The sequence below is a fragment of the Amblyraja radiata genome, chromosome 34 (genome assembly GCF_010909765.2).
Source record: "Amblyraja radiata isolate CabotCenter1 chromosome 34, sAmbRad1.1.pri, whole genome shotgun sequence".
Lineage (NCBI taxonomy): Eukaryota > Metazoa > Chordata > Chondrichthyes > Rajiformes > Rajidae > Amblyraja > Amblyraja radiata.
In genome coordinates, this window is record NC_045989.1 from 24,997,736 (window position 1) to 25,020,901 (window position 23,166).

The window sequence follows — 23,166 nt, forward strand, 5'->3', positions numbered from 1 at the left end:
ACTATCTTTCCCTCTCAATCCCATTCTCTTGCCATTCACCACCTTCTGACTAAAGAAATTCCTCCTTATTTCTAAAGGTACATCCTTTTATTCAGAAGCTGTGCCCTCTGGTCCCAGACTCTCCCACTAGTGGCAACATCTTCTCCACATCCACTCTATCCAGGCCTTTTTGCCTTTGTTTCAGAAGGCCTCAATGACAATGTTGTTCCCTTATTGCCATCTTTTGTTTGCTGTTATATCAGCCAGAGACTGGAACTCATCAGTGTCCTTTCTGAAGCCTTGCCCATTATATTAGCTGCCAACACACTTCAAAGACTGATCATTCTCTGCAAAAAGGAAAACCTTCTGACTTTTAATCTATTATTGAAAATATATCACGTTCACTTGTTCCTTTTAGCTAATCTAATTAAAATTGCTTTTTCTTACGAACACCGTCTAGTCCATTTATTATTGTAAAGATCTCAATTAAATTTCCATTATATCCAGGTTTTTCAAGAATAAAGCTGTAGGCATTTACATTGACAATTACAATACTGAAAGCATCAAACTCTTGGGTCTCATCTGGACCTATTCCGAAACCTCACTATCATCTATCGAGTTGGGATATTCCAACAAGTCCCACTACACCAGTAAAACGTCATTGTTCACATTAAACACCACAAAGCAAGTTTATCTTAGAGAATCAAACAATATTGTATTTATTCAATGTGATACATGTCAGGATTAAAATGGTTACAATCAATGCTTACAGTTGAGATTGTCATCACACTACTAGACTCCATCTACACTTCACGCTGCCTCGGCAAGGCCACCAGCTTTATCCAGCTTCACCCTGGAGACTCCCTCTTCTCCGCTCTCACATTATGCATAGAAACATAGAAACATAGACAATAGGTGCAGGAGTAGCCATTTGCCCCTTCGAGCCAGCACCGCCATTCAATATGATCATGGCTGATCATCCACAATCAGTACCCCGTTCCTGCCTTCTCCCTATATCCCTTGCTTTCAATGGGTGATGTTTCAGGTCGAGACCCTTCTTTAGACTGAGATCCAGTCTGAAGAGGGGACGACCCAAAACGTCACCCATTCCTTCTCTCCAGAGATGCTGCCTGTCCCGCTGAGTTACTCCAGCATCTTGTGTCTATCTTCGAAGTAGACCAGCATCTGCAGCTCCTACACATATCTGTCTAAATGTTACTTGAACTTTGTGATAGTACCTGTCTCAACTACCTCCTCCGACAGCTGGTTCCATACACCGAGCACACTTTGTGTGAAAAAGTTACCCCTCAGGTTCCTAATAAATTTTACCTCCCCCTCACCTTAAACCTACCTCCTTTGCTTCTTAATTCCTCTATTCTGGGCATGAGAAGGGATGGATATCTGCCGAATTATCAGCTGCTTGAGGGAAGGTCTCCTATGTAATAATCACTCTCCACATACACTGTTGCTAAATATTCTAATTGGGTTGTTATGAAGTGGAAAGCAACAACAGCGGATGTGGATACTGCAAACCTATTTACCATCAGTTTCCCCAAATTATCAGCAGAATAGGCTAAACATTCATTTTCTTCATATTTTGCAATTGGAATATTGTTTTAAATTGTTCTGTTGGTTTATATTTTTTTGAGAGAGTAATTTTTAGATAACAAAACAATAATGTAAAATGACAAAATGCAAAATGACACAGTGGGAAAAAGCACATATATTTTGACCATTAATATAAAGATTAATGTGCAAATTGGCTCTGTGTCAAAATTATAAGCATAATGTTCTTTCAATTTTAAAATAATGTGAGCTTAACAATATGTAAGATTAACAACGAGCAACCAATAATTTAAATATTGTGACACTGTGTAATAAAGTTATTCTGTTTAGTTTAGAGATACTGCGCGGAAACAGGCCTTTCGTGCCCAGCGAGTCCGCTCTGACCAGCGATGCCAGCACATTTACACTATCCTACACCAGAGACAATTGTTACATTTATTTCAAGCCAATTAACCTACATACCTTTGGAGTGTGGGAGGAAACCAAAGATCTCAGAGAAAACCCGCGCAGGTCACGGGGAGAACGTACAAACTCTGTACAGACTCTACTAGACTCTGGGTCTCTGGGTCTCTGAACATGGGTCTCTGGTGCTGTGAGGGCTGTAAAGCAGCAACTCCACTGCTGCACCACCCTTGTCACCCTGTTATCATGCCTATAGTATTATTTTGTTAAACTGCTAATGGACTGGACATTTATCGATATGGTCTTGAATGAATTTGGGCAATAATCTATTTGCCAAGTCTATTTGCAACCACTATCTAGAATGTACACAGCATGTGAAGACAGAATGAGTTGCGGATTCTCCTTGTACTTAAGTAGTCTGTCAATACTCATTGTGTGTGGAGCTTCCCATGTGGAAATCTAACCCAGTGATCAGACAGCTGAGCCCATGCAACGATGACATCGCAATATGTACCATGGTTTCACATTTCTGTCACAAGACTAAATTAAATGTCGAGAATCTATTTTCAATTCTGAGGGATTGAGTGCTGATGAATCTTTCTTTGTGTTAAGCATGTTCATTAATTCTTCATTTAATCTTCGCTGAACACCATTGGCACATGCTCTATATCTCATAATGTGCAGGAAGGAACTACAGATGCTGGTTTAAACCGAAGATACACTCGACGAGCTGGAATAGCTCAGCGGGACAGGCAGCGTCTCTGGAGAGAAGGAATGGGTGACGTTTTGGGTCGATAGATGCTGCCTGTCCCGTTGTGTTACCCCAGCTTTTTGTGTCTATCTTCTCGATAACTGATAACTCTATAACTCCTTTTCACACAGAGAGTTGGGAAACGAAATTTCGTTCAGACCGAAAGGTCTGAATGAAAATAAACAAATCTAATCTAATCTAATCTAAGTCTGTGGAATTCTCTGCCTCAGAGGCCGGTTCTCTGGATACTTTCAAGAGAGAGCTAGATAGGGCTCATAAAGATAGAGGAGTCAGGGGATATGGGGAGAAGGCAGGAACAGGGTACTGATTGGGGATGATCAGCCATGATCACATTGAATGGCGGTGCTGGCTCGAAGGGCCGAATGGCCTACTCCTGCACCTATTGTCTATAACTCATAGAGCAGGCAACACGGAGGCAGGGACAAATAGTTCAGGCCTATATGTAAGTATTTAGCCCCCTGTAGATTTGATTAATTGATACTTTATTATCACATGTGATAAATTGCAGTGAAGTTCTTTGTTTTCAATACCATGCACAAGGAATGCAAAGAGTCACCACGTATAGCGTGCGGGGATAGGGAGAAGTAACCACGTTAGTTAGCTGCTTACCGCTTCCATTATGATGGAGCTTTTCAGTTATTGGAGAATTGGACTTAGCTACAGGTATTGAGAGGCAAGAACCAAATAAGTAACAGAAAAAGCCAATGCTGCCCCCTGCACAAATTTAAATGTGTGTGCAGTTTTGGTCTCCAAATTTGAAGAAGGCCATTCTTGCAATTGGGGGAGTGCAGATAGGTTCACAAAGTTATTCAAGAGAGAATTAGATAGGGCTCTTAAAGATAGTGGAGTCAGGGGGTATGGGGAGAAGGCAGGAACGGGGTACTGTTTGGGGATGATCAGCCATGAACACATTGATTGGCAGTGCTGGCTTGAAGGGCCGAATGACCTACTCCTGCACCTATTGTCTATTGTTATTTCCAGGGATGGTGGGACTGTCGTATGCTGATAGAATGGAGCGGCTGGGCTTGTATCCACTGAAATTTACAAGGATGAGAGAGGTTCTTATTGAAACATATAATAAGGGATTGGATCCCTTATTATATCCTGCCTTCTCCCCATATCCCTTGACTCCACTATCTTCCAGAGCTCTATCTTACTCTCTCTTGAAAGCATCCAGAGAATTGGCCTCCACTGCCTTCTGAGGCAGAGAATTCCACAGATTCACAACTCTCTGGGTGAAAAAGTTTTTCCTCATCTCTGTCCTAAATGGCCCACCCCTTATTCTTAAATTGTGACCACTGGTTCTGGACTCCCCCAACATTGGGAACATTTTTCTATGGCAGAGTATTCCACATAAAAGTTAAAGTCCTGCATAAAATACAGTCAGCAAAGCTGAAGCTAATAGAATTGAGAACAAATTCTCAGCCCGGTTAAAAGATTAGCAAAGCAGCTGGAAGCAAGAAAAAATGATAATGGACAGGTATGTCATTGGCAGAGAGCCACTTTTCTGTATCCCACAGTGATCTTTGTTGTAACTGCTACGACTTACTATATTTATACATGCTATAAATAAGATAGATAGTCATTTGTTCAGACATGTCACAAAAACAAGCAGCGCTCAGAGCAGTCACAGACACAAACTGCTGGAGTAACTCAGCGGGTCAGGCAGCACCTGTGGAGAACATGGATAGGTGACGTTTCACAGAGTGCTGGAGTAACTCAGTGGGTCAGGCAACATCTGTGGAGAACATGGATAGGTGACGTTTCACAGAGTGCTGGAGTAACTCAGCGGGTCAGGCAGCATCTGTGGAGAACATGGACAGGTGACGTTTCACAGAGTGCTGGAGTAACTCAGCGGGTGCAGCAGCATCTGTGGAGTGAAGGAAATAGGCAACGTTTCGGGCCGAAACCCAGAAGGGTTTCGGCCCGAAACGTTGCCTATTTCCAGAAGAGTTTCGGCCCGATACGATGCTGGTTCATTATGACGATAGACACAAAATGCTGGAGTAACTCAGCGGGTCAGGCAGCATCTGTGGAGAACATGGATAGGTGACGTTTCACAGAGTGCTGGAGTAACTCAGTGGGCCAGGCAGCATCTGTGGAGAACATGGATAGGTGACGTTTCACAATGGTTAGATCATCTCTGAAGGACTGTTAGCTGTTCACAATGTCTCAGGGTGGTTGTATTCATCTTGCAGCAAATACAGAATGTATTTACCAAAATAATATTCAGATTCCAAAGGTTAGAATACATGAAAGAATACACTCAACCTAGAATTGCATCTCCTGGATTTCAGATGAATAAAGGGAACTGCTGAATGGATACACTGACGTTATATCTACTGGTTTTGAAATCGGGAATGACAGAACATCATCCTAAATATCAGCCAGACCTTTAGGGAATGAAGTTAGGAAACATCTCTCAGTACAGAGGTATAAAGAAGCTTGGAGGTGTCTCCTACAAACAGCTGATTCCAGATCATTTGACATTTACAAAGCAAAACCGATAGATTATTGCTAACATTAAGGAAATTGAAGAAAGGATGGATATTTAGAGTTAGGTCACAGATCATAAGGTCCTAAGGAATAGGAGCAGAATTAGTCCATTCGGCCCATCGTCTACTCTGGCATTCAATCATGGCTGATCTATCTCTCCCTCCTAACCCCATTCTCCTGCCTTCTCCCCCAGATCAGCCATGCTCCGAATGGCCTAACGTTTGGGAAGATAAATGTTCTACACTTATTCCTGTGTCAAACGTTAAATCCAAATGATGTCAAACTGGTCAACATTTCCATGTGCAGGAGGAAACTGCAAATGCTGGTTTACACCGAAGATAGACACTGAATGCTGGAGTATCTGTGGGGCAGGCAGCATCTCTGGAGAGAAGGAACTGGTGACATTTCGGGTCCCGGCCAAAAACGTCACCTGTCCGTCCATGTGTTGTCTAGAGATGCTGACCCGCTGAGTTTCTCCAGCCCTCTTGTCTCTCTGCTGACTGGTACATGTGACACAACAAGAGCTTTTCACTGTACCTCGGTACACGTGACAATAAACTAAACTGAACTAATCTGTATCCAGCTTTGTAAACCAGCATCTGCAGTTCCTTGTTTCAACTGTACAAATATCATGGTGTTTCCTGGCAGCACGTTTCAGGTTGACCTGCAATGAACAATGCATCCTACATCCCTGTACAGCTTACTCAGCAACCTCCAACCTAAACGTCACACGTTAGTTACACTCACAACTGGACCAAATGTCACTTTGAATGTCCTACACGTCATGTCTTTCTGTCAACATAGCAACACTGTGATGCTGGATGGGCATCTGGAGGTTATTACACAATTCAGAGTCGCGCACAGGAAATAATCCACATTGAGGCAGGTAGTATAACAATGACACATAAAGCTGGAGTAACTCAGCGGGACAGGCCGCATTTCTGGAGAGAAGGAATGGGTGATGTTTCGGGTCAAGACCCTTCTTCAGATTGACTCTGTCTGAAGAATGGTCTCTACCCGAAATGTCCCCCATTCCTTCTCTCCAGAGATGCTGCCTGTCCCGCTGAGTTATTCCAATATTTTGTGTCTACCTTTGATTTAAACCAGCATCTGCAGTTCTTTCCCAATATAACAATGAGGCAGACACAATAACAACATTTAAAAAACATTTGGACAGGTACATGGATAGGAAATGTTTAGAGGGAAATGAACGAAATGCAGAGAGGTGGGACCAGCGTAGTTGGGGCATCTTGGTTGGCATGGGCAAGTTGGGCCGAAGGGCCTGTTTCTGTGCTGCATGACCCTATGACTCACTAATATCCTGATGAATCTCCTCTGCACAGAGGACTGCTTGAAGGCAGTGACATAACTGTGATGGGCCAACTGACCAAACCCTACTGGGCTTGCATGACATCCTTCGTGACCATCAGTGGGATTATGTGGCTAAAGATCCTGTGATTCGAAGGTCTACATTTTCAAGATGCGATGGATATGATCTTTAATGGTTCTGTTTGTTGCAGTTTGTTATTTATTGTTTGCAGCCAGCGTGAGAATGTGGTGATGTCATAGAAAACATAGAAACATAGAAAATAGGTGCAGGAGTAAGCCATTCGGCCCTTCGAGCCTGCACCGCCACTCGATTTGATCATGGCTGATCATCCAACTCAGAATCCTGTACCTGCCTTCTCTCCATACCCCCTGATCCCTTTAGCCACAAGGGCCACATCTAACTCCCTCTTAAATATAGCCAATGAACTGGCCTCAACTACCTTCTGTGGCAGAGAATTCCACAGATTCACCACTCTCTGTGTAAAAAATGATTTTCTCATCTCGGTCCTAAAAGACTTCCCTCTTATCCTTAAACTGTGACCCCTAGTTCTGGACTTCCCCAACATCGGGAATAATCTTCCTGCATCTAGCCTGTCCAACCCCTTAAGAATTTTGTAAGTTTCTATAAGATCCCCCCTCAATCTTCTGAATTCTAGCGTGTACAAGCCGAGTCTATCCAATCTTTCTTCATATGAAAGTCCTGCCATCCCAGGAATCACTCCCTCTATGGCAAGAATGTCTTTCCTCAGATTAGGAGACCAAAACTGTACGCAACACTCCAGGTGTGGTCTCACCAAGACCCTGTACAACTGCAGTAGAACCTCCCTGCTCTTATACTCAAAGTCGCACCACAGCACAGTCGTTTTGGTATCAATGATGAATCCAAGAGGCCAAGATTGTCAGCAGCACACACACAAATATTGGTTTAGTATCTCTGTTGGTTGGAAAGATTTAAAGGGCTTAATATCTGCTCATCGTGTAGTTGTCTATAATGTCTGCTGAAATATCAGCGTGAGTGAAATAATTCTTCTACTTAACATATGACGAGCTTTTGACGGCACTGGGCACTCACTGAAGTTTAGAAGGATGACAGGACGCCTCATTGAAAATTACCAAAAAATGAAAGGCCTGGATAGAGTGGATGTGGAGAGGATGTTTCTACTGGTGGGAGAGTCTAGGACTAGAGGGCACAGCCTCAGAATAAAAGGACACATCTTTAGAAAGGAGATGAGGAGGAATTTCTTTAGTCAGAGGGTGATGAATCTGTGGAATTCTTTGCCACCGAAGGCTGTGGAGGCCAAATCAATGGATATTTTTAAGGCAGAGATAGATTTTTGATTAGTACGGGTGTCGGAGGTAATGGGGAGAAGGCAGGAGAATGGGGTTGAGAGGAAAAGATAGATCAGCCACGAGTGAATTGCAGAGTAAACTTGATGGGCCGAATGGCCTAATTCTGGTCAGAGAACTTATTGATTTATGTATTGCTCTATACTACTCCAACAAATACGATTGTAATATAATTACAAATAAGTGGGATATAACGATTGGGTGGGTATTCTATACACCTGAAGCAGAACTGGATTTACATATTATAGATTGGTTATTGTATGTGAACCAATCATAGTAGAATAGCATCACTAACCCCACCTTACTGTGTGATTCATAATAACACCCACTTCCTAAAGCACAATTGCTAAATTAAGTTAAATAATAATATCAATTTAAGAATACCTTCCCAGCCACACATACATCTAACTAGCCCCTTCATCCATTCAAAATGGTCATTCATTATATACTGATCGAGATGAAAGACGAAATTCTGGAAATAACACTTGTCAAACATCCTGATTTGAACTAATTGTACCCAAACAAAGCCTGCACGCGTGTGGTGTGAGATTGTTACACGGCAGTGAGATAGCTGACTGGTCATTGCAGCGGTGTGAAGATAGAACAACCTCCTGGCTCCCACCCACCGCATACATGATCGATGCTGATAGAACCTCTCACCCTGCATCCATCGGGGAGATCTGGCCTCAGGACAAGATAGTGAGTGGTTGACGAGGATCGCTCACTCATTCACAAGGCAACACTGCTCCGGCGGGCACCTTGTCAACAACACCTGACTTGTGTGAGTCAGAGTAACGTGATATATTGATTCAGGAACGGTGAACACCATCGCTGCAGGAGGAGGTTTCTCGACCCGAAATGTCACCCTTCTCTCCGAGACGCTGCCTGTCCCGCTGAGTTACTCCAGCATTTTGTGTCTATCTTCGGTGTAAACCAGCATCTGCAGTTCCTTCCGACAACATCCCTTGTCACAAACCAAGCGAATGATACACGAACACACAGCGAACCATGGATGTAAACGTGTAATCACCATCTCCCCCCCCCCCCCCCCCGACCACAAGAGGGGTGCAATATATATTGAAGGTGGACATAAAATGCTGGAGTAACTCAGCGGGACAGGCAGCATCTCCGGAGAGAAGGAATGAGTGACGCTTCGGGTCGAGACCCTTCTTCAGACCAAAACATGATAGACAATAGACAATAGGTGCAGGAGTAGGCCATTCGGCCCTTCGAGCCAGCACCGCCATTCAATGTGATCATGGCAGATCATCCACAATCAGTACCCCGTTCCTGCCTTCTCCCCATATCTCCTGACTCCGCTATCTTTAAGAACCCTATCTAGCTATGAGCGTTGTCTAGATATATTCCCCAACAGCGACTACTAACTGTAGGTGCTCTTGGTCGGGTTTTATTTACCGCCTCCCTCCTCGGCCCGTGTGGGACTGGGTCACATTCACATGGATGCCAGGAGTCCCCTCTGGTCCTTTCCCCAGCGACCAGCCCTTCACCTCGGCCACGAAAGAAAGAGCCGGTCGCCAGCCTGGTCCGAGCGGCCGCTGGATCAACCTCCCCGCCTCCCATCCTCCAACCCGTGTTCAAATACAACCAGCCGGCCTTGCTTTCTTGTGGCGGCCAATTATATATTTTCATGTGAGGTGGTTATATAACCCGGTGGGACTAAGCGGCCTACACTCACTCACTCAGTAGCAGCGCAGGTAGTAGACTACCTGGTGGTTAGTTTCATGGCGCTAACATTAAACACACACACACACACGGCAAACATGTCGCATCTCCCGCCCGGCCCGATCCCCACTCACTCACTCACTCACTCACCCGGGCCGGCCAGTGCGGATACCCCTTCATCTTGGCGAAGACCAGGTCACCAGCCTTGTAGTCTCTCGGCCGCGGTCGAGCCATGGCTGCCCGTCGCTCTGCCCCCTCCCCGGCCCCCGCCACCTCCACCTCCGCCTGCAGCCCGCGATCCGACCGACCGACCCACCGAGCGACACCCGCCTCCGGAGCCGGCGGGACTAGGAGGAGTGGGGAGGGGGGAGAAGGGCAGCGAGCGGGAGGGGAGGGGAGGGGAGGGGAGGGGAGGTAAGGCAGGCAGGCCCCGGGATAATCACCTCCCTCCCACCTTATTTGTGTTTTTGTTTTTTTTCAATGATCGCACTTCACCAGTTCTCCCTCCCTCCCACCCACCCTCCACCCCTCCCTCGCTTCACGATCCCCGCCCTCGAGCCCCGGAATCCCAGACCCTCCCGGACCGCGGACACCTCCCCCCGCTTCCTCCCTCCCTCCCTGTTGTCGGCGGCTGCTCCTCAGCGCTCACACCCCCCCCCCCCCCCCCAGACCCAGACCCAGACCCAACGCGGCCGGCCGGCAGGCACTCGCTGGCTCTTCGCTCTATCCTCTCTCCTCTATCCTCTCCTCTCTTCTCTTTCCTTCTCCTCTCCTTCCCCCTCTCTCCTCTCCTCCCCCTCTCTCCTCTCCTCTACTACCCCCTCTCTCCTCCCCCTCTTCCCTACCTCCTCTCCCCTCACCTTTCCTACCTCACCTACCCTCTCGTCCCCCTTATCCCCTCTTTCCTCCTCTCTCCTCGTAGAGCCTATTTTCTCATCCTCTCTCCTTTCACCCCTCCCCTCCTCTCCCCTCCCCTCTTCTTTCCCCTCTTCTCCTCTTTCTCCCCTCCAGCCTCAAACACCAACCTCGCATTTCACCTTTATATTTATTCAATGCATCAAATGCAATTCCCAGGGAGAATAAAGTATCCGCGGCAAAGAGTTACTTTTATTTGCAACATGTTTAAGAAAGAACTGCAGGTGTGGAAGGTGGACTAAATAGGTGGAGAAACTCAGCAGGTGAGGCAGCCTCATAGATCACAGATGCTGCCTCACCCGCTGAGTTTCTCCAGCTTTTTAGTCTACCTTTTATTTGTAACATGTATATTTTTACTCCACCCCCAGGAAGTTCACTCGCTGCCCTAATAATAATAATAATAATAATAATAATAGTGACTGTTCCAAACCGCTAAGAGGTAAAGGATTATTATTTTATTTCCCTTTCCCCACTCCTTACGTGGACATCCTCGTGGATCGCATCAATAATAACCGAGGGTACACAAAAATGCTGGAGAAACTCAGCGGGTGCAGCAGCATCTATGGAGCGAAGGAAATAGGTGAGGTTTCGGGCCGAAACCCTTCTTCAGACCCCCTTCCTTAACCCTCGAGCTGTCTCCTCCCACCCCCACCCCCACCCCCGCAAACGGGCTCCTCCTCCTCCCCTTTTTCATTCCTTCTCCTCCCCTCCCCCCCCATCCCCTATCAGCCTGAAGAAGGGTTTCGGCCCGAAACGCCGCTCCATAGATGCTGCTGCACCCGCTGAGTTTCTCCAGCATTTTTGTCTACCTTCGATTTTCCAGCATCTGCAGTTCCTTCTTGAACACAATAATAACCGAGGTTTGTGTTTACAAAGAAAAAACAAACTCACTATTGTTTGTTCATGTTTGACTAGCCAAGGAAGCGATGTTTACTCAAGCGTTGCAATTAAAACATAAAAAAGGCACCGCTCGCAGTTCAAGCCTCATGATGAGGATCACCCATTCATCGCTGCCCTACCAGGGGTCAATTGAACGAAGTGCGCGTCTCGCTCACACAAGGGTGAACACAAACTCTGGCGATTCCAACTCATTTTTGTTTGCACTGGAATTATCCAATCGTTTGAATTAAGCAATATGAAGGATGTAAGGTTGAAACCTTGTGTCGCCATTAATTATCAGCCAATTTCAATTAAAAAAATGTAAAGCAGTAAGTTCAGTTCTGAGGAAGGATCGTTTTCACAAGATCATAAGACATAGGAGCAGAATTACATTTTACCTGGAGAGAGGTTGGAACATGACTCAAGTCAACTCCAACCCCAACAAGATGCTGGTCACAGCAGGTCAACGGAGGATGCGATCTCACTGGCTTTCCACTCTGCACTGGACCACTGGGAGTCAGGCTGTTGTTCAAAGACCACAGGTTGGAGCTCAACACAGTCGTGACTTCCAAACGGGGTACAAGCTCACAGAACTGTATCTCTATCCTCCCTGCAATTGGATCTGTGGCATCTTCACCAACAGACCACAATCTGTACCAATTGGCAGTAACACTTCCTCCTCAATGACCATCAGTACAGGAGCTCCACAAGGCTGCGTGCTCAGCCCCCGCTATACTCACTCTATACTCATGACTGTGTAGCCGGACACAGTGCCAACTCCAGCTTCAAGTTCGCAGACGACACCACAGTTGTTGGACGAATCATAGACAGTGAGTGAGTCAGAGTATAGAAGGCAGATCGATCGACTGACTGACCTAATGGCGCCAAAACAACAACCTTGCTCTCAACATCAGTAAAACCAAGGAACTGATTATTGACTTTAGAAGAAGAAGGAAAACCGAGGATCCACAAACCTGTCTACGTCGATGGGACTGTGGTGGAGAAAGTCAACAACTTCAAAGTTGTCAATAATCCATGTCTTTCCATAGCAATCATGCTTGTTATTGTGCCAGTCTATCATTTGAGCTAATAATGTTCAGTGGAGTCATAGAGTGATACAGTGTGGAAACAGGCCCTTCAGCCCAACTTGCCCACACTGGCCAACATGTCCCAGCTATATTCATCCCACCTGCCCATGTTTGGCCTATATCCCTCCAAATCTGTCCTATCCATGTACCTGTCTAACTGATTCTTAAACATTGGGATAGTCCCTGCCTCATCTTCCTCCTCTGGCAGCTCATACCATACCCCCACCACCCTTTATGTGAAAATAGACCTCTCAGGTTCCTATTAAATCTTTACCCCTTCACCTTAAACCTACATCCTCCGGTCCTCGATTCATCTCCTCTGGGCAAGAGACTCTTGGCGTCTACCTTATCCTTTCAGTAGCTTAATTACTAACAAAAGAAAGGATTCCTGGTTGCACATATATACAACTTCAGACTGTTTTTAAATTCACTGACAGCCTTTTATATAAGCCAGACATTGAACACTTTGCAACTTTTCCAAATATATAAATTATCTTCAGCCTTCTAAAAATATGAGATAATGGAGAATAGAGAAGCAGCTGTATATGAGCTTATCCTGTCATTATCTAAAATAAAATACTTAAGGGATTGGATGGGCGAGATGCAGGATAAATGTTCCCAATGTTGGGGGAGTCCAACAGGGGTCACAGTGTAAGAATAAGGGGTCGACCATTTAGGACCGAGATGAGGAAAAAACTTTTTCACCCAGAGAGTTGTAAATCTGTGGAATTCTCTGCCACAGAAGGAGGTGGAGGTCGATTCACTGGATGCTTTCAAGAGAGAGTTAGATTTAGCTCTTAGGGCTAACGGAATCAAGGTGATATGGGGAGAAAGCAGGAACGGGGTACTGATTATGGATGATCAGCCATGATGATATTGTATGGCGGTGCTGGCTCAAAGGGCCAAATGGCCTACTTTTTCTATTTCTTTGTTTCTGTTTTTCTCATGAAAGTTATAACATGCCTTTATCATTCATCACCATTTCCCTTACTCTTTTAAAAAAATTAAAAATAAATCTATTCAATTATTTACAATAATAATATTTACAAAACAAATAATAACAACACACCCACCAGCATAATACAAAAATAACAAATATACTTATTACTAAATATTAAACGACTACGTTACAATTCTGATACTGAATATCCTTTACTCTCCGTTCTCCTAAACAAACAAAAGATACAATCCATTGCTGTAAAGTATCCATTTGCTTCAGGTGATCTGATCTGTACAATTTAGCCCAAGAGACACAAAATGCTGGAGTAACTCAGCAGGACAGGCAGCATCTCTGGAGAGAAGGAATGGGTGACATTTCAGTTTAGGACCCTTTTTCAGACATCAGCCTGAAGAAGGGTCTCGACCCGAAACTTCACCCATTCTTTCTCTCCAGAGATGCTGCCTGTAGAAAGCGAATGGTATGTTAGCATTCATAGCAAAAGGATTTGAGTATAGGAACAGGGAGGTTCTACAGGGTCTTGGTGAGACCACACCTGGAGTATTGCGTACAGTTTTGGTCTCCAAATCTGAGGAAGGACATTATTGCCATAGAGGGAGTGCAGAGAAGGGTCACCAGACTGATTCCTGGGATGGCAGGACTTTCATATGAAGAAAGACTGGATAGACTCGGCTTGTACTCGCTAGAATTTAGGAGATTGAGGGGGGATCTTATAGAAACTTACACAATTCTTAAGGGGTTGGACAGGCTAGATGCAGGAAGATTGTTCCCGATGTTGGGTAAGTCCAGGACAAGGGGTCACAGCTTAAGGATAGAGGGGAAATCCTTTAGGACCGAGATGAGAAAAACATTTTTCACACAGAGAGTGGTGAATCTCTGGAATTCTCTGCCACAGAAGGTAGTTGAGGCCAGTTCATTGGCTATATTTAAGAGGGAGTTAGATGTGGCCCTTGTGGCTAAAGGGATCAGGGGGTATGGAGAGAAGGCAGGTACGGGATAATGAGTTGGATGATCAGCCATGATCATATTGAATGGCGGTGCAGGCTCGAAGGGCCGAATGGCCTACTCCTGCACCTATTTTCTATGTTTCTATAGAGCAATGAAATTCTTACTTGCTGCAGCACAACTGAATATGTAAACATAGTACACTGTAAACAATATAATAAATATTAAAGAGTAGTAAAAAAGTAGTAAACACTGCCCAGTCCATCATCGGCTCTGACCTTCCTTCCATCGAGGGGATTTATCGCAGTCGCTGCCTCAAAAAGGCTGGCAGTGTCATCAAAGACCCACACCATCCTGGCCACGCACTCATCTCCCTGCTACCTTCAGGTAGAAGGTACAGGAGCCTGAAGACTGCAACAACCAGGTTCAGGAATAGCTACTTCCCCTCAGCCATCAGGCTATTAAACCTGGCTCGGACAAAACTCTGATTATTAATAACCACTTTCTGCTATTTGCACTTTATCAGTTTATTTATTCATGTGTGTATATATTTATATCATGGTATATGGACACATTTATCTGTTTTGTAGTAAATGCCTACTATTTTCTGTGTGCTTAAGCAAAGCAAGAATTTCATTGTCCTATACAGGGACACATGACAATAAACTCACTTGAACTTGAACTTGATAAATGAGAGAGAAGAGAAAAAAGTTCAGTGTGTATATATACACATACTCACAAGTACACACACACACATATATATATGTACATATGCACTTACACACACACGCACACACAATAAACAAACAAACAACAAAACAAGGGTAGTGCAACAGATGTTTCCACTAGTGGGAGAGTCTAAGACCAGAGGCCATAGCCTCAGCATAAAAGGACATAGCTTCAGAATGGAAACAAGGAGACATTTCTTTAGTCAGAGGGTGGTGAATCTGTGGAATTCACTGCCACAGAAGGCAGAGGAGGCCAAGTCAATGAATATTTTTAAGCTAGAGATTGATAGATTCTTGATTAGTGCGGGTGTCAGGGGTTATGGAAGAAGGCAGGAGAATGGGGTTGAGAGGTAAAGATAGCTCAGCCATGATTGAATGGTAGTGTAGACTTGATGGGCCGAATGGTCTAATTCTGCTCCTATCACATGAACTTGCTTACATCAAACCACACCTCCACATCGAAATTGTAAGAATATGCCAATGTCATCGTTTCTGAAAGATACTTACATCTGTATTAAATAATATCTCGTTTGACAACCTCACTGCAATCACAGTACTAAAATAAATGATCAGTACTTTCTAAAATTCATTGAATATCAAGTTCAAGTTCAAGTGAGTTTATTGTCATGTGTCCCTGTATAGGACAATGAAATTCTTGCTTTGCTTAAGCACACAGAAAATAGGTCGAGACCCTTCTTCAGACTGCCGATTTAGTCCCTTTCTACCCACTTAGTTTAATTTAGTTTAGAGATACAGCACGGAAACAGGCCCTTCGGCCCAAGCGTCCATGCCAACCAACGATCACCCTGTACACTAGTTCTATCCTACGCACTCGGGACAATTTACAGAAGCCAATTAACTTACAAATCGGCATGTCTTTGGACCAGCAGTTATCACCTATTCATGCTCTCCAGAGATGCTGCCTGTTTTGCTGAGGAGCTCTAGCCTTTTGTGGTCGTTGTAACTCCCTTACACTGTTGATTGGAACCATGACCATGTTACCATTCTAGGCATTGCCACAGAGAGGGCCTGTGATTAAATGCTAATGGAGTAAAGGATTCTCAATCCCCAATGAGTTGCTAAATGGAAAGGGGTTAATGGGGTGATAGGAGCTAAAGTCGTGAACACTGCCCAGTCCATCACCAGCTCTGACCTCCCCACCATCGAAGGGATTTACCAGATTTACCGGAATCGCTGCCTCAGAAAGGCAGCCAGCATAATCAGAGACCCACACCACCCTGGTCACACACTCGTTTCACCCCTGTCATTGGGAAGAAGGTACAGGAGCCTGAAAACGGTAACGTCCAGGTTCAGGAACAGCTTCTTCCCTACAGCCATTCAGGTCAGAATGAAGCGCAGGGGACTTCGGCCCCCTCTCCCAACTATCCTACTGGCTAATGTACAGTCCCTTGAAAACAAAGTGGAGGACTTAAGGGCAAGACTGCTTTATCAAAGGGAGCTGAGGGAATGCTCTGTGTTCTGTTTCACAGAGACATGGCTCACCCCCAGCTCCCCAGACTCAGCGGTCCAGCCTGAAGGGTTCTCCATCCACCGCATGGACCGTACCCTGGCATCTGGGAAAGGGAGAGGAGGGGGCGTCTGCCTCATGGTCAACTCTGCGTGGTGTTCCGACGTGGCAGTCCTGTCCAACTCCTGCTCTCCACACCTCGAACATCTGGCGGTGAAGTGCCGTCCCTTCTACCTCCCGAGAGAATTCACCTCCGTTATCCTGACCGCGGTCTACATCCCACCCCAGGCAGACGTCCGTCTGGCACTGGAGGAGCTGCAGGCCGTGGTCAACAAACACCAGACGTCTTACCCCGAGGCATTTACCACCATTGCTGGGGACTTCAATAAGGCGAATCTCAAGAAATCACTCCCCAACTTCCACCAACATGTCTCCTGCTGCACCAGAGGACCTAACACCCTCGACCACTGCTACACCACCATCAAGAATGCCTATTGTTCTATCCCTCGCCCTCACTTCGGTAAGTCCGACCATACCGCGGTGCTGCTTCTTCCTGCCTACAGCAGCAATTAAAGAGCGCACCCCCAGAAGTGAGGACAGCACAGAGCTGGTCGGGGGGGGGGGGGGGGGGGGGGGGGGGGGGGGGGGGGGGGCAGAAGAACAACTCCAGGACTGTTTGGAGTCTGTAGACTGGGCAATGTTCAAGGACTCGGCAACGGACTTGAACGAATATGCCACAGTCGTTACAGACTTCATAAAGAAATGTGTGGAGGACTGCATCCCTACAAAAACCTTCCGAGTGTTTCCCAATCAGAAACCTTGGATGAACTTTGAGATCCTGCACTCTCCTGAAGTCCAGACACAGGGCATTCACCTCCAATGATACAGTGGCCTACATGAAGACCAGATACGACCTTGGTAAGGCCATCAAAAAGGCCAAAAGGGACTTCTGCTCCAAACTGGAGGACGAGACAGATGTTCGGCAGCTGTGTCAGGGTCTGAATGCAATCACCTCCTACAAGGCAAAACCAGGAGGCAGCTCGAATGCCGGTGTAACATCACTCCCTGACGAGCTCAATGCGTTTTACGCACGCTTTGACAGGGAGAATACTGATGTGCCTTCCCGATCCCCCATTCGCTGCGATGGCATTTCAGTCTCAGTCACAGAGGCCAATGTCAGGAAATCCTTCAGAGGGGTGAACCCCCGAAAAGCACCTGGACCTGATGGTATACCCGGCCGTGTTCTAAAAACCTGTGCGGACCAACTGGCGGGAGTTTTTACGGACATTTTCAACCTCTCACTTCTGAGGTCTTAGGTCCCCACCTGCTTTAAAAGGGCATCAATTATACCGGTGCCCAAGAAGAGTAAGGTGACATGCCTCAATGACTATCGACCAGTGGCACTAATGCCGGTGGTGATGAAGTGCTTTGAGAGGTTGATCATGGAGCAAATCAACTCCTACATCGACAAAAACCTGGACCCACTGCAGTTCGCATACCGCCACAACAGATCAACAGTGGATGCGATCTCGCTGGCCCTCCACTCCGCACTGGACCACTTGGACAACAAAAACTCATATGTCAGGCTGTTATTCATTGATTACAGCTCGGCATTTAACACAATCATCCCCTCCAAACTGGTTACCAAACTCGCAGAACTGGGTCTCTGCGCATCCCTCTGCAACTGGATCCTCGACTTCCTCGTCCACAGACCACAGTCTGTTCGTATTGGTGGAAATGTGTCAGCCTCAATAACAATCAGCACGGGAGCACCTCAAGGCTGCGTGCTCAGCCCCCTGCTGTACTCACTCTATACCCATGACTGCGTAGCGAACCACAGTGCGAACTCCATCATCAAGTTCGCTGACGACATCACTATTGTGGGGCGTATCACTGATGGGGATGAGTCAGAGTACAGAAGAGAGATCGAGCAACTGTCCATATGGTGCCAGCGCAATAACCTGGCCCTCAACAGCAGCAAAACCAAGGAACTGATTGTGGACTTTGGAAGGAGAGGAGGGGGACCCACAGCCCCATTTATATCAACGGGTCGATGGTTGAAAGGGTCAAGAACTTCAAATTCCTGGGTGTGCACATCTCTGAAGATCTTTCCTGGTCCGAGAACACTAACGCAATTATCAAAAAAGCTCATCAGCGCCTCTACTTCCTGAGAAGATTACGGAGAGTCGGATTGTCAAGGAAGACTCTCTCTAACTTCTACAGGTGCACAGTCGAGAGCATGCTGACCGGTTGCATCGTGGCTTGGTTCGGCAATTTGAGCGCCCTGGAGAGGAAAAGACTACAAAAAGTAGTAAACACTGCCCAGTCCATCATCGGCTCTGACCTTCCTTCCATCGAGGGGATTTATCGCAGTCGCTGCCTCAAAAAGGCTGGCAGTATCATCAAAGACCCACACCACCCTGGCCACACACTCATCTCCCTGCTACCTTCAGGTAGAAGGTACAGGAGCCTGAAGACTGCAACAACCAGGTTCAGGAATAGCTACTTCCCCTCAGCCATCAGGCTATTAAACCTGGCTCGGGCAAAACTCTGATTATTAGCAACCACTTTCTGTTATTTGCACTTTACCAGTTTATTTATTCATGTGTGTATATATTTATATCATGGTATATGGACACATTTATCTGTTTTGTAGTAAATGCCTACTATTTTCTGTGTGCTTAAGCAAAGCAAGAATTTCATTGTCCTATATACAGGGACACATGACAATAAACTCACTTGAACTTGAACTATTAAACACTAAAACCTCAAATAAGCTCAGATCTACATAGAGTATTATTGCACTATTCTTGTTTGTTTTGTGTGTGTACGTATGTGTGCATGTGTACATATATATATATATATATATAGTAGGCCCCCCCTCGGTCATGACTGACCATGGGTGATGCATCCTAGTTTGCAGGTGATGTGTGGTCGGATGCAACCTGGGCGATCGATGTCATATGGAGGACAAGCTGTTGCCCATGCAGCACGTCCCCCCTCTCCACGTCGCTGATCGATCCAAAGGAACAGCAGGGCCGTTACAGTTTGGCACCAGCGCCGTCGCAGGAGCTGCCAGAGCGAGGTTGTAGACAACGACAAACTGCCTTAGGGGCTCCGACTCCGGATTCTCTTGAGGTTTACTCCTGGAGCCTTTTCCATGACTGGATATGGCCACAAGGCAGTGGAGGTTTTAAATCAGAGTTTTCCCTCTCCTAGATGGACTGCCTTCCCAGGCTGACGAGCCCCATCTGCCCGAGACTGGTGGGGGCGGGAGCGTCTACCTTCCCATGCAGGTCTATAGCACCTGCCCACTGCCCACAGTATATATATATATATATATATATATATATGTGTGTGTGTGTGTGTGTGTATTTGTGAGTATGTATGTATACACACTCTGAACTTTTTTTTCTCTTGTTTATTATATTGTTTACAGTGTACGATGTCTACATATTCTGTTGTGCTGCTGCAAGTAAGAATTTTATTGTTCTATCTGGGACATACGACAATAAAACACTCTCGACGACTCTCTTCAAAGTGTGGAAAAAGCTGGAATAGTCAGCAAATCCAGCAGTATTGTTAGAAAGAGGCACTCTACGTCTATCTTTACTATCTCAGAAAGCAAGTTAACAATTTCAGCAGCAAGTGTCAAAATACAGGTAAGTCAAAATGCAATAATCTGATAGTTGAGCTGCTAAATACAGGAATGTATGTTACAAACTAACACAGTTATAGAAACAAAGTGTCAATGTGGCAAAGAGAGCAAGAGTGTTTCACACTCGCAACAACAAAAGGGTTTAAATCTTTTAATAACAACAAGTTGCTTTTTGCTACTGGAAACAAAATACACTAAAGGCTAAATGTTTCAATGTTTAACAGTGTATCATTGTACAAGTGTCAATAGAAGCAATCGCCTGTCAATTTCAGTGACCACCAATGTTCAAGTAGCAGACACACACAAAAAGCTGGAGCAACTCAGCGAGACAGGTCGAGACCCTTCATCAGACTGGAGCTTCAAGTAGCTTCAAGTAGCAGCTATTTTCTTAAAAGACTGTGGCATCTGATTACTGTGGGAGGTCGCAGGGAAAAGGTTATATGGACGTTTTATTTTTGTCAGAGACATTTTACCCTGAAGCCAACATTTTTTTTCTGATGGTCAATTTCCAATATGGCTTTTAAGTGGTTCCTTGTTCGTGAGTGAGATCAGATTATAATAAATTTGGATTGCCCTACACAGATAGTGTTGGAAGGAACTGCAGATATGAAGAAGGGTCTCAACACGAAATGCTGCTGCTCCTTTTCTCCACAGATGCTGCCTGACCCGCTGAGTTACTCCAGCACTCTGTGAAACGTCACCTATCCATGCTCTCCATGACTTTGTGACTCCTATATTCAGTGCCTCTAGCATTAAAGGCATGTATACCACATGCAATGAATTAATAGCTGTCCTTTCCAGCTCTTTTTCAGATGTTCTTATACACCCGGTTTAGACTTTAGAGATATAGAAACATGGAAGAGATATAGAAGCACAGAAACTGGCCTTCAGCCCACTGAGTCCACACTGACCAGTGATCACCCCAATATCTTATACACTAGGGACATTTTATAATTTAACCCAAGCCAATTAACCTACAAACCTGTATGTCTTTGGAATGTGGGCGGAAACTGGAGCACATGGAGAAACCCAGGCAGACCGTGCAAACTCCACACAGACAGTGCTAGAGGTCAGGATCAAACCCGGGTCTGTAGCGCTGTGAGGGAACAGATCTACCAGCTGCATCACTGTGTTACTGTGAATGATAACGTTTCATAGAAACATAGAAACATAGAAATTAGGTGCAGGAGTAGGCCATTCGGCCCTTCGAGCCTGCACCGCCATTCAATATGATCATGGCTGATCATCCAACTCAGTATCCCGTACCTGCCTTCTCTCCATACCCTCTGATCCCCTTAGCCACAAGGGCCACATCTAACTCCCTCTTAAATATAGCCAATGAACTGGCCTCGACTACCCTCTGTGGCAGAGAGTTCCAGAGATTCACCACTCTCTGTGTGAAAAAAAGTTCTTCTCATCTCGGTTTTAAAGGATTTCCCCCTTATCCTTAAGCTGTGACCCCTTGTCCTGGACTTCCCCAACATCGGGAGCAATCTTCCTGCATCTAGCCTGTCCAACCACTTAAGAATTTTATAAGTTTCTATAAGATCCCCTCTCAATCTCCTAAATTCTAGAGAGTATAAACCAAGTCTATCCAGTCTTTCTTCATAAGACAGTCCTGACATCCCAGGAATCAGTCTGGTGAACCTTCTCTGCACTCCCTCTAGGGCAATAATGTCCTTCCTCAGATTTGGAGACCAAAACTGTACGCAATACTCCAGGTGTGGTCTCACCAAGACCCTGTACAACTGCAGTAGAACCTCCCTGCTCCTATACTCAAATCCTTTTGCTATGAAAGCTAACATACCATTCGCTTTCTTCACTGCCTGCTGCACCTGCATACCTACTTTCAATGACTGGTGTACCATGACACCCAGGTCTCGCTGCATCTCCCCTTTTCCTAGTCGGCCACCATTTAGATAATAGTCTGCTTTCCTGTTTTTGCCACCAAAATGGATAACCTCACATTTATCCACATTATACTGCATCTGCCAAACATTTGCCCACTCACCCAGCCTATCCAAGTCACCTTGCAGTCTCCTAGAATCCTCCTCACAGCTAACACTGCCCCCCAGCTTAGTGTTATCCGCAAACTTGGAGATATTGCCTTCAATTCCCTCATCCAGATCATTAATATATATTGTAAATAGCTGGGGTCCCAGCACTGAGCCTTGCGGTACCCCACTAGTCACTGCCTGCCATTGTGAAAAGGACCCGTTTACTCCTACTCTTTGCTTCCTGTTTGCCAGCCAGTTCATCTTAATACACGGCATAATGGCGGAACGGTAGAGTTACTGCCTCACAGCACTTACAGCACCAGAGACCCAGGTTCGATCCCGACTACGGGTGCTGTCTGTACGGAGTTTGTACGTTCTCCTTGTGACCACGTGGGTTTTCTCAGAGATCTTCGCTTTCCTCCCACACTCCAAAGACACACAGGTTTGTAGGTTAATTGGCTTTCTATATATATAAATTGTCCCTAGTGTGTGTAGGGTAGTGTTAGTGTGCGGGGATCGCTGGTCGGTGCAGACACGGTGGGCCAAAGGGCCTGTTTCTACACTGTTTCACTCTATGACGAGAGAGCAGGCTATTCTAGACTGGGTATTGAGTAATGAGGAAGGGTTAGTTAGCAGTCTTGTTGTGCGTGGCCCCTTGGGCAAGAGTGACCATAATATGGTTGAGTTCTTCATTAGGATGGAGAGTGACATCGTTAATTCAGAAACAAGGGTCCTGAACTTAAAGAAAGGTAACTTTGAGGGTATGAGACGTGAATTGGCCAAGATAGGCTGGCGATTGATTCTTAATGGATTGACGGTGGATATGCAATGGAAGGCATTTAAAGACTGCATGGATGAACTACAACAATTGTTCATCCCAGTTTGGCAAAAAAATAAATCAGGGAAGGTAGTGCATCCGTGGATAACAAGGGAAATCAGGGATAGTATCAAAACAA

At 45.6% G+C, this 23,166-nt stretch overlaps 1 protein-coding gene across 2 annotated transcripts in view; it reads right to left on the bottom strand.

Moving 5' to 3' along the window:
• Positions 1–18,247, bottom strand: part of hdgfl3 (HDGF like 3) — a 50,217-nt gene extending 31,970 nt beyond the window's left edge. Inside the window, exons 1-2 of one of the 2 annotated variants that reach the window (XM_033050053.1) lie at positions 18,241–18,247; positions 9,725–9,810 (exon numbers count right to left, since the gene is read on the bottom strand). In XM_033050053.1, the coding sequence (XP_032905944.1) occupies positions 9,725–9,808 (84 nt within the window). In that variant the 5' untranslated portion in view covers positions 9,809–9,810; positions 18,241–18,247. Of the gene's footprint in view, positions 1–9,724; positions 10,076–18,240 lie in introns of those variants that run through there. The other variant, XM_033050052.1, reaches the window with a different exon arrangement.
• Positions 18,248–23,166: the final 4,919 nt, after the last annotated feature.